Here is a 14,335-nt window from a genome sequence, read left to right on the forward strand (position 1 = left end):
TGTCTCTGTGTGGCCACATAGACACACAAAGACTGATTCAAAGGCTCAAACCTTCAGGAAAAAAGTTGTCTTTTTAATGCTTTTTTTTGTTTCATCCAGGAGGAGCAATCAGTGATATAAATAAACTGCAGGACAACTAGCAGTGGACATGGCTGGTTGTCTGCAAAGTTTCCAACTATGCAAAAAGTGGGCATATTTTAGATGCCTGCTGTTAACTCTGTGTCTCAGCTCTTGTCTTGTTTCAGTATTTTCAGAGCCGTTTGTTCCCAGTCACCTCTATTACTACAAGTCTGGACCTAATGAAGACGACATCATCATTGCTAATAATGGGATCAGGGTGCCTTTCGGGAGGTCAGTGTTTTTGGACCCTGTGAATGACCTGATTACAGAAGTGCAGCCCAGTGACCGCTGCCACATAACAGTTTTGGACAATGACCCGCTGACCCAGAAACCTGGGATGTTGACCCCGAAAAAGTTTCCCTGTTCATTTGGAGCAAACGAAGTGAAATACACTCATTTTGGATCTCGGAGCCCCAGCAGGGATCGTGTGAAGATGCAGCTTCGCTATGATTCACAGACAGACACAGTTATTGTTCCATTCATGTTGGAAGTGGAGGTGATTTTTCAGCAGCTCGAGATCCTCATCAGGAATATGCCACTCAATGTGGAGAAACTCAATGGGGACAGCAGCCCGATTGACAAAAAGGCTCTGGAGTTTTCCTTTGAGGATGGGGTCACGCAGTGTAAGATCACCACACTGGTCGGCGCTGGAGGTCTCCCCAGGTATGGCACGCTTTTGAATAGCCCTCCCAATGGCCAGCTGGTTGATTGTGATGAGTTTGTAAATCTGGGTATTCACTACAAGCACACCGCTAAAAGCAAGTCACCAAACAGAGACTATATTCCAATGATGGTAGAGCTGCAGGATAACGAGGGCAACATCATATTACAGGAGCACTTCCAAACAATGGTCAGAATTAGAGAAGGTGCAGAGAACACTGCTCCCAAACCCAGCTTTGTAGCCATGATGATGATGGAGGTTGATCAGTTTGTGATGACGGCTATTACAAGTGACATGCTGGCAGCTGAAGATGTTGAATCTGACCCAGATGATTTAATTTTCAATATTACTTCACCTCTGAGCCCTCAACAGGGTTATATCATCAGCACAGATGATCAGAACCTCCCCATCACTTCATTTAACCAGAGGGACATCAGAGATCTGAAAATAGCATACAAGCCACCGTCAGAGGATTCAGATCAAGAGAGGATTTTCCAATTAGAGTTTGAAATCGTAGATTCTGATGGTGCCGTGTCTGAGCCATTTGCTTTTATGATAGTGGTAAAACCTATGAACACATTAGCTCCGGTTGCAACCAAAAATACAGGTCAGCTATTGTTTGAAGGCCAATCCCGAGCTCTTTCCAGCTCACAGAATTTGGAAATCAGTGATGAAGATAACCTGGAAGATGTGAGGATTACCGTTGTCGATGGTCTGAAACACGGAGACCTGACTGTACTCGGGTTGCGCAGAAAATTTTTTACGCCATCCGACCTAGACACTGGCATTGTGGTGTACCAGCATGATGGCAGCGACACCTACAGCGATAACATTATTTTAAGAATGACTGATGGAAGTAATGATGTGGAATTTTTATTTCCTATCACTATTGTTCCCACTGATGACGAGCCCCCTATAATCAATGCCAACACTGGTCTGGTGCTGTTTAAGAAGGAAATGATGCAGATCTCTCCTTTCATTTTGAGTGCTACAGATATTGACTCAGATGACTCATTTATAAAGTTCCTTCTTGAAGCACCGTACTCCACTGTGGGGGAGCTCCTTCTCAGGCAAGTCGAGTCACCTGCTGAACCTTCTCAGTGGAAGTTCAGTGAGACAGATGAGATGTTTGAGCAGGTGGTAACTGAGTGGTCTCAAAAGGACATTCTCGATGGAAAGCTATTCTATCGTCACGTTGGACCCCACAGCACCACCACAGTGACAGATCAGTTTGTGTTTCGTGTCCAGGATGACAACGACCCTCCTAATCAGTCAGGTGAGCACACCTTCACCGTTAAAATCCTTTCCGTTGATGACCTCCCCCCGGAGCTGTTCCCAGGCACCAAACTTCACATGACTGTTCAGGAATATGAGCTCACATTCTTCAGGAAGAAATTCTTGTGTTATACCGACCTAGATTCAGAAGACAGAGACCTGAAATACACAATCACTAAAGTGCCAACCGATACAGATGAAAACAATCCAGTCCATTTAGGAAAGATTGTACTGACGGACAGCCCTGACACTGTAATTACAGAGTTTACACAAGCCCAGGTTAATCACCACAAAGTAGCTTATAAACCTCCAGACCAGGAACTGGGCATCACTCCAAAAGTGGTTCAGTTCACATTCATTGTGGAGGACACAGCTGGTAACTCAGCAGATGGATTATTCACAATTTTTCTCCAGCCAGTTGACAACAAACCCCCTGAAATTATTAACAAAGGATTTATTGTCAAGGAAACAAGTACTTTTATAATAACCAGCGAGGAGCTATACGCCACTGACACGGACACAGACGATGAAAATATCATCTTTACCTTGACTCAGGCTCCTAAATATGGACAGCTGCAATATTTAGGTATTTATATGTCAAGCAGGGAAACGTTCATTCTCGAAGATATTGCAAACGGTCGCTTGACTTACATCCATGGTGGAGAGGAATCTCTCAATGATGAAATCAAACTTGCTGTGAGTGATGGTTTCCATGAGGTGCCCATTACTGTTAGGGTCACCATAGAGCCAGTTGACGATGAGATCCCCACTATCATGCTCCCAGCTGGCGTGTTAGGAGCCACCATTGATGTGTTGGAGAACGGAGCAACAGAGATCACCAGTAATGTCATTCAAGGACGTGATAAAGACACAGATGACCTCATGCTTACTTTCATTGTCGAGGTACCTCCAATTCTGGGTGAAATCCTGGTCAACGGCGCTCCAGCTGAGAGGTTCACCCAGGAGGACATCATCAATGGAGTGGTGGTGTATGCTCACACTTCTGGTGAAATCGGTCCAGTCAAAGTACACGACTCCTTCAACCTAACCTTGTCTGATATGTCTGATCAATGGGTTGTAGGTGGCAACAAAGTCCAAGCTGTGACTGTTCATGTGACCATCCTTCCTGTTGACAGCATTCCACCTGTTGTCAGAGTTGGGGGGCAATTTGTTGTGGTGGAAGGGGAGAAGAATGTTATTACCATAAATCACATTCAAGCTGAGGATGTTGACACCAACAATGATGACATCCTATGCACCATTATTGTCCAACCAAAATCTGGTTATGTGGAAAACATCTCCCCAGCCACAGGATCTGAGAAATCAAGAGCCGGTATCGCCATCACTGCCTTCACAGTTAAAGACATTGCCCTTGGTCATATCTACTACGTCCAAAGCATCCACAAAGGAGTTGAGCCTGTGGAGGATCAGTTCACATTCCGCTGCTCCGATGGTATCAACTTCTCTGAACGCCACTTCCTTCACATTGTCATTACTCCGGCCAATGACGAGAAACCGGAAATATTTACCCGCGAGTTTGTGGTAATGGAAGGCATGAATATTGTTATTGACACACCAAATCTGAACGCGGCTGATGCTGATATCCCTGAGGATGAGCTGTTCTTTGAGATCATCAAAAACCCCAAGCATGGTGCAATTATCCAGCAGCTCAGAACCGGCACAATCCCTGTAGAAAAGTTCAGCTTACAACAGATCAAAGATGCAGCTAACATTGTCTATGAACACGATGACTCTGAGACCAAAGAAGACAGCTTTGAGGTCAGGCTTTCTGACGGAAAACACACAGTAGAGAAAACAGTTCTCATCATGGTTATTCCTGTTGATGATGAGACACCAAGAATGGCTATAAACGATGGCCTCGATGTTGAGATTGGGGAGACGAAGGTCATCAGTAACAGGGCTTTAAAAGCAACAGACCTTGACTCTGAAGACAAAGAATTAACATATGTTGTGCGATACGGTCCTGGGCAGGGCTACCTTCAGCGTATAAGCAAATTTGGCGATGTTTTGGTAAACGTAACCTTGGGAATGAATTTCACGCAGGATGAAATAGACAAGCAACTCATTCAGTATGTACACACAGGCCAGGAGGGCATCCGTGATCTAATGAAATTTGACATCACAGATGGCATCAATCCTCTTATTGATCGTTACTTTTACATCAACATTGGCATCATTGACATGGTTTTCCCAGATGTAATCAACAAAGGTGTGACACTCAAAGAAGGAGGCAAAGTAACTCTCACCACTGATCTCCTTAGCACATCTGACATCAACAGTCCTGATGAGTATCTCAGCTTTAGCATTACAAGAGCACCCAGCCGGGGGCATTTAGAGTGCACTGACCTCCCAGGTGTTCCTATTTCTACCTTCACCCAACTGCAGCTGGCTGGCAATAAGATCTACTACCTCCACACCTCCGACGATGAGGTCAAGATGGACAGCTTTGAGTTCGAGGTGACGGATGGTTACAATCCCGTATTCCGAACCTTCAGAGTGTCCATCACTGATGTAGATAACAAGAAACCTGTCATCACTGTACACAAGCTGGTTGTTGAGGAGGGAGAAATCAAGCTCATAACACCATTTGAGCTAACGGCTGAGGATCGGGACACGCCTGACAACCTGCTGCGCTTCACAGTCACACAGGTACCCATGCACGGCCAACTGCTTTTCAACAACACCCGGCCAATCACAGCCTTCACCAAGCAGGACCTGAATGAGAACCTTATCAGCTACAAACATGATGGCACAGAGACCAGCGAGGACAGCTTTTCTTTCATTGTCACAGACGGCACTCACACCGACTTCTATGTCTTTCCTGATACTGTGTACGAGACTCGCAAGCCTCAAATGATGACCATCCACATCAACACAGTGGACAATGGCATGCCCCAGATTGTAGTCAATAAAGCTGCTGCTTCATTGAAAGTCCTCCAAACGGGACACCTGGGCTTTGTTTTTACCAGCAAGGTCCTTAGATCAGAGGACAGAGACAGTCCCCAGAAGGTCCTGAAGTACACTGTGTCTGAGGCACCGCTGCATGGCTTCATCATGAACATGGAGCTGGGCAACCATAGCATTAAGACCTTCACACAAGGTAAGGAAGCAGCACACCATGAAATTTTTTAACACAGTGATGTTTAATTTCATCCCCAGAGGGTCAGTGTCTGCATGTTTTTTTGAACATTTTGGATGTTTCCCTGGTTTGACACATTTGAGTAAAATGAGTGGGTCATTACCAGGCCTCTACAGAACTTGATGATATACTGAGGAGATCATTCAGCTATTTGTATCAAGAGTTGGAGCAGGGACACACCTAAAATATGCAGGACATCGACCCTTGAGGACTGGAACCGAACAATACTTATTTAATGAAGTGTTGTGTTTTATGTCTGAATAACTGAATTTTACTATTGACCACTGAATATTTCATCCTTAAAAAAAACACACATCTTAATCCATACTCTTGTTTAAAATCAGGTCTTTCTGAAGAGTAAAATTAAGCATAGTATCACATTCCAATTTTTTGTTTTTGTTTTGCTTGTGTTTTGCATGTCTAAATAAAGAAATATGTAAATAGAATATGTTTGTATGGTATGTTTACAAATACCAAGAAAAAATATCCCTAACTAATCCCTAGTTTCAGGATTCACGCAACTTCAAACTTTTTCAGTGTCAAATTTCCTGGATTTTCGTTTAGAATATGGATCAGTTCTGATTTCAAATACAAATAATTTTCTGTAGATTTGCACAAATCACCATAAAACAGCACCAACTGTAAACAAAAACATGATGAACTGTGAATAACTCTTCTGTAGAAAAAAGCTGATACTGATAGAATTTTAATTAGCATGAAAAGCACTGATTGTTTCTGCAGTTTAGTTTAGAAATTCAGATGTTCATCATTCAGAAAGTTTAATAATAAAAGTCATCTGGAAGTGCAATGGCTTTTCTCTTCTCCCTGCTTATCCTGACCTGGAAAATGCTAAAATCTAATTCCATACATTAGTTTTATTAAAGATTGCGTTTTGAATTTGAATTTTCTTTTTTTTATTATATTTCTGCCCCTTACTTCATGTTAAGTCTTTGACTAAATTAAGAAAAATAAACAAAGAAATATAAAAAAAAACTATTTGGCTATTTTTGGCGTTTTTTTCATTTTCATGTAGACTAACTTTGCTCTCAGTCACAGACTGGTTGAGTCAACAGTACAAATCCAATCTTTGAATTATCATAAACAAAGCACGTAATTGACGTATTAGCACTATTTTCACTGATAGGGTAGGACCCTGCAGCAATGGGGCAAAATGTGACAACGAATGCATTCTGACACTTTAATAAAAAAGTTGAAATTAGAGTAAAAAACTTCTCTTCATGTAGTTTTTAAATAAAATAATTAATATGCATATTAAGAGATGAAAACCCTCTCTCAAAAATCTTTAAAATCAAATATTTTAGCTACATATCTGATTCACATCCTATGTCAGTTTAATGAGCATGGTTGATGCTATCTTAGATAGGCTGAAAAAATCCTTCCCAATTTAAACAGAAACAACGTGATGAACTTTGTTCGCTCTCTTATGTAATGTTGACACTGATTTACCAACACAGGGATAATATCGTCGTTTCAGGACTGAATCAAAAATATACTCGATTGGTGTCAATTATACAATAGGAATTAGTAGTATTAACAATACTAACATTACTTTAACAATAAATTATAAAACAAAACCACAATTTTAAACTGATAGACATACATACTTTTTGACTTTCATTACTGAAGCAGTAACTAAAATTTTATAAAAGCATTTGTTGCACAAAAATGTTGTCATTTCATCCAAATTTTTGTGTATCTCTGTTCATCACAACAACAGCTGAAATCAACGACATGAAGATTTGTTATGTGCTGCTGGATGGGAGCAACGCCACCAGTGATACCTTCTATTTCACAGTAGAGGACAACGGTAAGACTCTAATTATTTTATATGTAAGCAGACTAAACAGATGTCTAAAAGAAATAATTTGTCAGAAGGTTTTCTATATTCTTTTACATGATAGCTGCTAAAAATATAAAAGCTTTGCTCTCTGTCAGTCACAAGTGTTTGCATCACAAAGACTTAATGCAGCTGGCTATGACCGACACCAGGGGCAGAGTCCCTCCTTTTGCAGAAGTGGAGAGGGGTTGCAGGTTCAGAGGACAAGGGTCAGAGGAGACCTGAAGCTAGCTCATACTGTGGGTTTGTAAAAGTAAAAGACTCTCATGTGCTTCATTGTCCACAAATAAAAAGCTTGTTTTCCTCTGGGAGGTTCCCAAAGCTTTTAAATGCCACCTTTAAAATATGTGTAAAACATTTACACCAGAGTAGTTCCCTTTAAGAATGAGAGTTTTTAGTTTTGGCTATATAAATGTTTACTATTGCATGCAAGCGTAACAACAAAAGTGATATTACAAACTAAACGTCACAGTATAAAGAATAAATAAAATCTCGAGTTACACCACAAGACAATTATAAAAGTACGGTGCCCGGGAACTGACATGGGGGAAAATAATAAATATAGCGCGTGCACAAAATACTAATATGTTCCCACGAAATATTAATTTGTTTCCACGAAGTAAGAAGCGCTGTTATAGAGTGCATCTTACTTCGTTCAGCGCTTCAAATTAGTACTTCGTTCCCACGCAGTCGGCATCTTATTTTTGGCGGCTACTTTATATTATGTTTCAGTATTTGAATATTCCTTGCAATGCCAGGCTTTTCAGAACCTTTGTAGCTCACCCCCAACCTAAAATAAAACTCGATCAGACTATCCCTCTCCATCCTGTTGTTTTATTCCTCCCTATGTTTAGAAAGTGCGCTGTTTATTAAGTTTTAGTATTTCAAGTACACGTTATACCTATGTTGTGGTCACAAATAACTACTTTGTGGGAACGAATTAGTATTTTGTGGGCACAAATTTGTATTTCATGGGAACAAATTGTCAGAAACGTGGTGTGGTGGTGGACCCCAGATTGCAGATAGGCAGGCAGGAAGCAGTGTGGAGTGGTGAGTAAACAGATTCAATAAAAAACTCACTTCAGCAAGTGGTGGCAGAAACAGGCATGGACAGGCAGGCAAGACAGGCTTGGCATAAACAGAGCAACAACAGTGAACTCCGAAAGTGTACTGTTTCCGCAAGGAATGAACTGAGAAGCACTGTATATATGGAGCATGGTGCAGGTGAAACAAGGAGACTGATTGCATGGTGCAGGTGGACCAAATTAAGCTGATTACTGGCTGACAGAGGCAGGGAGTGAAAACGAAATATGGCTGGAACAAAAATGGAAATTCAAGGACCTAATCAAACCTAAGAAACATAAATCAAAAAGCACTATGAACTGAAAACAACCACAAGAATACAAACCTAAACAACTACAGCACCACCTCAAAAACCATAAACAGAAACAGGTTCCAAAACTCAACTGTGTGAACAAAATTAGAAAAACCAAAAACCAGTCAGTCATTTTCTACCATTTAGTGGGTCGCGGGGAAGCTGGTGCCTATCTCCAGCAGTCTACGGGTGAGAGGCAGGGTACACCCTGGACAGGTCGCCGGTCCATCACAGGGCAACACATAAACAACCATGCACACACTCATTCACACACCTAAGGGCAATTTAGAGTGACCAGTTTACCTAACAGGCATATCTTTGGACTGTGGGAGGAAGCTGGAGTACCCGGTGAGAACCCACACATGCACGGGGAAAACATGCAAACTCCATGCAGAAAGACCCCAGGCCGGGAATCAAACCCAGGACCTTCTTGCTGCAAGGCAGCAGTGCTACCAACTGCTCCACCGTGCAGCCCAAACCAAAAAACACCCCCAAATTATGACACAAATTAGTATTTCGTGCGCACGCTATATTTGTTTACCCCCATGTCAGTTCCCGGGCCCCGTATAAAAGCATAAAAAGTGAAGAAAAGTTCAACATTTGTGTTTTTGGAAAAGGATAAGCAGTTAATATATACAATGTCAAAATCACCAGGACCCCACGTTTTTCACATTTCAGCTAGGAAAAATGGGGAGGTAAAATTTGACCAGGCTGTTACACAAAGGAAAAATGGCTTAATTGTTTTTAAAGCTTTTCTTAGCAAAGAAGAAAAAATGTTTTAGTTACAGGTTAATCTAATACTAAAAATCCAACCATAAAACAAATGTCCTTTCTAGTAAAACTCGGGACCACAATCACACTGAAACATCCTGTAAGGATTAGGCTGGTGGATATCTCCAGGGAAGTGTTAAGTCTCTGTTGGTGGATGTGGCCGCATCCTGGACATGATGCAGCATGCAGCTGGAGAGCGTGCTAATGGTCAGACTATACCCTAATAAATCTCTGCAGGTGAGCTGTTTGTGTATGAGGGTAAAACTCAGGGTCAAAAGAGATTTGCACCTGAGATAATCCACTCAGTTTGGCCTTAAGGTAACAAACCTTTCATCCAACATTTTCAAACTGTGAAGTCAGTCAACCACATTATATATCTTACACTTCAGACATTATTAAAGGATGTGATTCCGACTTATCTTAAGTTCTGAATTTGTTAACTTTTCTGTTCATATAGCAATCATAGCTGAAGCCAGGGTAAACAGAACTGCTGTTTCTGACGTGTCATTTGGTATTTTAAGTAAATGATGAGTTCTTGTAAAGCAGGTAGGATGTTAAACTTAACTCTCCTCCTCTAATAATGACAGTGACCTCAAACACAAACATGAACTACAGATGTTGGGTTGGTCTCCTGTCTGCTGGGAGAGCAATAATGTCCCTGCAGATGACCAGGTCAGAATCTCCCTCCAGGCTTTGAAGCAGTGGGATCCTGAAGCAATAAATACCTCCTCTTTACAAGTGGATACACAACTTGTTTATGTCCGTGTCCAGCAGTAGTTCCAACAAGCCACGGGCAAATTAAAATGTCCCCTAGAGGTGAAGGAAATGTGGTTATACTGAGGGGGTGACACAAGTAAAATTACCAGTTCAATATATTACTCAAGAAAAAGCATTTTAGCAAATTAATCTAAATATCTGCTTGTCAGTGCTAAAAATCTTTGTGTCATAGTTACAGAGGTCTTAAGGTCCAATCTAAAACTGGTTCTTTGAGTCATTTTTTCATTCCTGAATTGCTCTGAGGTCAGAGTCACTGACTTAAACATTAGAATTTACATGAAAACAGTCATTATCTGGACTGAAAGTGGATTAAGAAGCAACCAAAGTCAAAAGAAAAACAGACTTGCAGAAAGCCCGGAGCACTGGCGAGTTATTAACACTAGATTAAAATATAACAAGAAAGTCCTAGTCCTTGGAAACAATACATAAAACAAATTAGAGCTGCACCAAGCAGACTTTTGTGGCTGATTATGGAGCTGGATTTTACAAACTTTGACATGTGGATACTGATTTTAGCTAATTGTGACTTTTATTTTTAGGGAATACAATTTCAGAAGAAATACGAACACCATTCAAATATTTTTTACCCTTTCTGCAATGAGAGGTCATTGTTTATTTATACAAGCAGAGGTGACATCAGACAGGGTGCTACTTTTATTTTACAACAAAGATAAAATAAATATGGGGATAAAATTTTAAATGATCATTTCTAAAACAACAAAACAGAAAGCTCAAAAGGATCAAACAGCAGTTTATCTGTACTTTGTGTGCCCTTTGCTCTTTGGTATCTTTTCTTCTTACTCAGGTCTATTTTTCCTAGTTTGCAGTCAGAAATAAAACAACAACGCTCCCTGAAAATGAAAAACTGACTAGGAAAGTCTGAGCTGGTCGAGCAGCCATGACTTTAGTTTCTAAAAAAGCCGCCACGCATGTGGAATGTAGTTAAAATATCTGATTAATCCAGTGGCACACTGGGCTGTAAAACATTCTTGTGATTTTTTAGAGTTTAAATGCATTAAATGGAGAAAATAATAATAATAATAATACATTCCTATCAATTGCTAATAGTAGTTAGCACCAAAACAATTAGCTAATCCCACTGATGTTCCAATTTGGAACCAGAACGCTCTCAGTTCATTCCTCGATCCGAGCGCCGACTCTTCCGAAGAGATACCAAACAAAGTGTAACTGCTAATAGTGTTGCTCTCTCACCCTGGAGATCTGTCTTCACATGTTGTAGAAAACATGATGTCATGATGATTTCATTTCCATTTAGAAAGCTTCTTACACCACTGTGAATTTCAAATACCTCACTAATAGTAAAAGTAATTACAAAATACAGTCTTCAATTCAATTCAATTTAATTCAATTCAAAAATACTTTATTAATCCCAAAGGGAAATTAAATGTTGTTATGGCTCATATTATGAAGGTTTCTTCAAAGAGCCGTTGTAGATGCTGATGGCTGTGGGCAGGAAGGATCTCCTGTAGCGCTCCGTCTTACAGCAGATCTGAAGAAACCTCTGACTGAAGACACTCTGTTGTTGTAGGACAGTCTCATGAAGAGGATGCTCAGGGTTCTCCATAATGTTCTTCATTTTATGAAGAATCCTTATTTCCACAATGATCTCCAGAGGTTCCAGAGGAGTCTCCAGAACCAGCTTTTTTTATCAGCTTGTTGAGTTTTTTTAAGTCCCTGGCTCTGATGCAGCTTCCCCAGCAGATGATGGCAGAAGAGATCACACTCTCCACAACAGACTTATAGAAGATATGCAGCATCTTGCTGCAAACACCAAAGGACTTAAGCTTCCTCAAGAAGTACATTCTGCTCTGTCCCTTCTTGTAGATGGCTTCACAGTTGCATCTCCACTCTAGTCTGTTGTCCAGGTGAACACCGAGGTATTTATACTCCTCCACCACCTCCACTTCTTCTCCCATGATAGGAATAGTTTTTGACTTATTCCTGTTTCTCTTAAAATCTACAATCGTCTCCTTTGTTTTAGTCACGTTCAAAATGAGATGATTGTTTCCACACCATGCCACAAAGCGGTCCACCACCTTCCTGTACTCAGCTTCTTGTCCATCTCTGATCCCCCAACGACTGCAGAATCATCTGAGTATTTCTGCAGATGACAGGAGTCTGTCTTGTACTGGAAGTCTGAAGTGTACAGAGTGAAAAGGAATGGTGAGAGTACAGTCCCCTGTGGTGCTCCTGTGCTCTCACCATTCCTTTTCACTCTGTACACCTCAGACTTCCAGTACAAGACAGTACAGTCTTCACTCAATAACAACATTAACGGTGAAGGTTGTTGTAAGTGTGACCTGGTAACGCTGAGTATGGTGCATTCACTGACTGGAAACCAGCCGGTTACCAGTCAGAGCCGATCAAGCTGACAATCGTCCGATTCTGATCGCCAGCTGATTTCTCTGTGCATCGCTAAATGAAATTGAAGATAATTCCCTTTTTGCACAAAACTGACATTTTATTATTTAATTACACTATTCAATAAAGCAGAAAAGACACCAGTATAAACCTTTACATAATTTTAATAATTAAAGGTGCATTTTGTAGTAGCAACAATTGGGTTGGGAGATCGGACTCTGGTTTTTTGAGTAGTACATGATCATTAACAGCCAAGCATGGGAATGCACTTCCTGAGAGGCTCCAGACTCCAGAACCACAGACAGAGAACGGGCTTAAAGTGAAGTGGCATCCCAAGCAGACAGGTGTGTAAGTGAGAAGGGGGATTGCCTTTCAAAGTCAGTGGTGACTCCGGTCTTAGCCCCCCAGAAATCCAACCCAATCACAGATAGCCTGATAACTCCCACTGTGGAGGTGTGTGGGTGAAGGAAGAAAAGTGGGGAGAAAAATGCGTTTGTCTAAAAGGGTGTATGTGTTATTTTCCTCAGTTCATTTGGTGTATTCTTATGCTTTAGCATTGCATGCTGACTGACACAATCATGGTATACTTCCTAACTGTGTTTGGGGATCTTAGGTGTCAGTTGTGTCAACAGTCACAGGAGATTTAGTGACTTTCACGGTGCCAGAGTCGGGCCCCCCGTGACTCCTGGAAGTCGAGGCCTGTCAGTCCTTCTCCACAAATCTCTGCTCTGTTCTCACTTTCTTACAGATCCTTAGGGGGACCACCATTCCCCTTTTCTAGTTTGTTCACTATTTTTTCACTACTCCCATTCTAATATTTGTGGGAATATTTCCCTTCCCTTTTCAAAAAATGGTTCAAAAAGCTATGGAACCTGTTTTTTCAGCCTTGATTTATGGTGGGCTTTTAGGGGGTGGAATTATGATGTATGGCTTCAGCGGTTATTCTTATCTGTTCTCATATGGCAAAGCTGTTGCAGCGCCTAGCCAAGCTCTCACCGACTTGCTGCTGCTTTCCTTCAGAGCCACACGGCATTCTTGGTTTCTTTGATTGTCAGGCTGTTGAAACATCCATCATTTTCAGCTCAACTTTGAACAATTTTAGTTTCAGCAAATAGGCTTTGGATGTTTTTCATTGGGCATTATTTGCCCTAATATTAATTTTAATTTTTTGGATTATGGTCAAATAGGTAGACCCATATGAGTCCCTTAATGAACTGTGTGGGTCTTTATGCACAGAAGCAACAACACAGACTTTGATAAAGAAAGACTGACTAATCCTTTTGAGATTAACATTTCTGCCTGTAAACCATTGTCTGGCAGTTCTTTGATCAACCAGATCACACGTTAACTGTGACACTGACATTCCCAGCATAGCTGCCTGGAAGTCACGCATTAATTATACGTGTAGGATGATTGATGAGGAATGCAGAGCGGTGATGCTTGCCGCTTGACAAGGATATTCTTAGCAGGTTGCTCCTCCTTGCATCATGCCGATGGACGTCAGAGCATCATGCTGACCTTCCTTTCCTGTGATATCTCTGGCCTGACCTAATATCTTACTGGATCTATGTTTCGTACTGGTAGCAGAGCTACAGGGACCTGTTTTGATGCTGCTTTATTGTCACTATACTTACTTCAGCTATCATTTGAAAAGTCACCGTTCAGTATATTCACTTTACACTTGCTGATTCAGAATATTTTTTTGTTGGATTTTTATTTTTTCTCTCATTTTCCTCTCCTTTCCATGGTAATAATTAAGCATATTGTATATAAAGTTGCACAAAAGTTTACATACTTTAATTAGGAACATTATAGTTAATCTAATAATGAATTCATAAATGGTTCAACAGTGTACATATAGCATCAAACATATAAATATAACCACGCTATTATTTGGTTAAATTTCCTTTTGCAAGTTGCAGCTTGATTACCTGCTTTTTGTTACCATTAAGCTTC

At 40.9% G+C, this 14,335-nt stretch overlaps 1 protein-coding gene across 1 annotated transcript in view; it reads left to right on the forward strand.

The window, feature by feature from the left end:
* frem3 (Fras1 related extracellular matrix 3) overlaps window positions 1-14,335 on the forward strand; it is a 46,989-nt gene continuing 32,654 nt past the window's right edge. The window contains exons 1-2 of the mRNA XM_047366756.1: window positions 1-5,177; window positions 6,955-7,044. Coding sequence (XP_047222712.1) covers window positions 149-5,177; window positions 6,955-7,044 — 5,119 coding nt within the window. The 5' untranslated portion in view covers window positions 1-148. The remainder of the gene's footprint in view (window positions 5,178-6,954; window positions 7,045-14,335) is intronic.

Source organism: Girardinichthys multiradiatus, chromosome 5, assembly GCF_021462225.1.
Source record: "Girardinichthys multiradiatus isolate DD_20200921_A chromosome 5, DD_fGirMul_XY1, whole genome shotgun sequence".
NCBI classification, from domain to species: Eukaryota; Metazoa; Chordata; class Actinopteri; order Cyprinodontiformes; family Goodeidae; genus Girardinichthys; species Girardinichthys multiradiatus.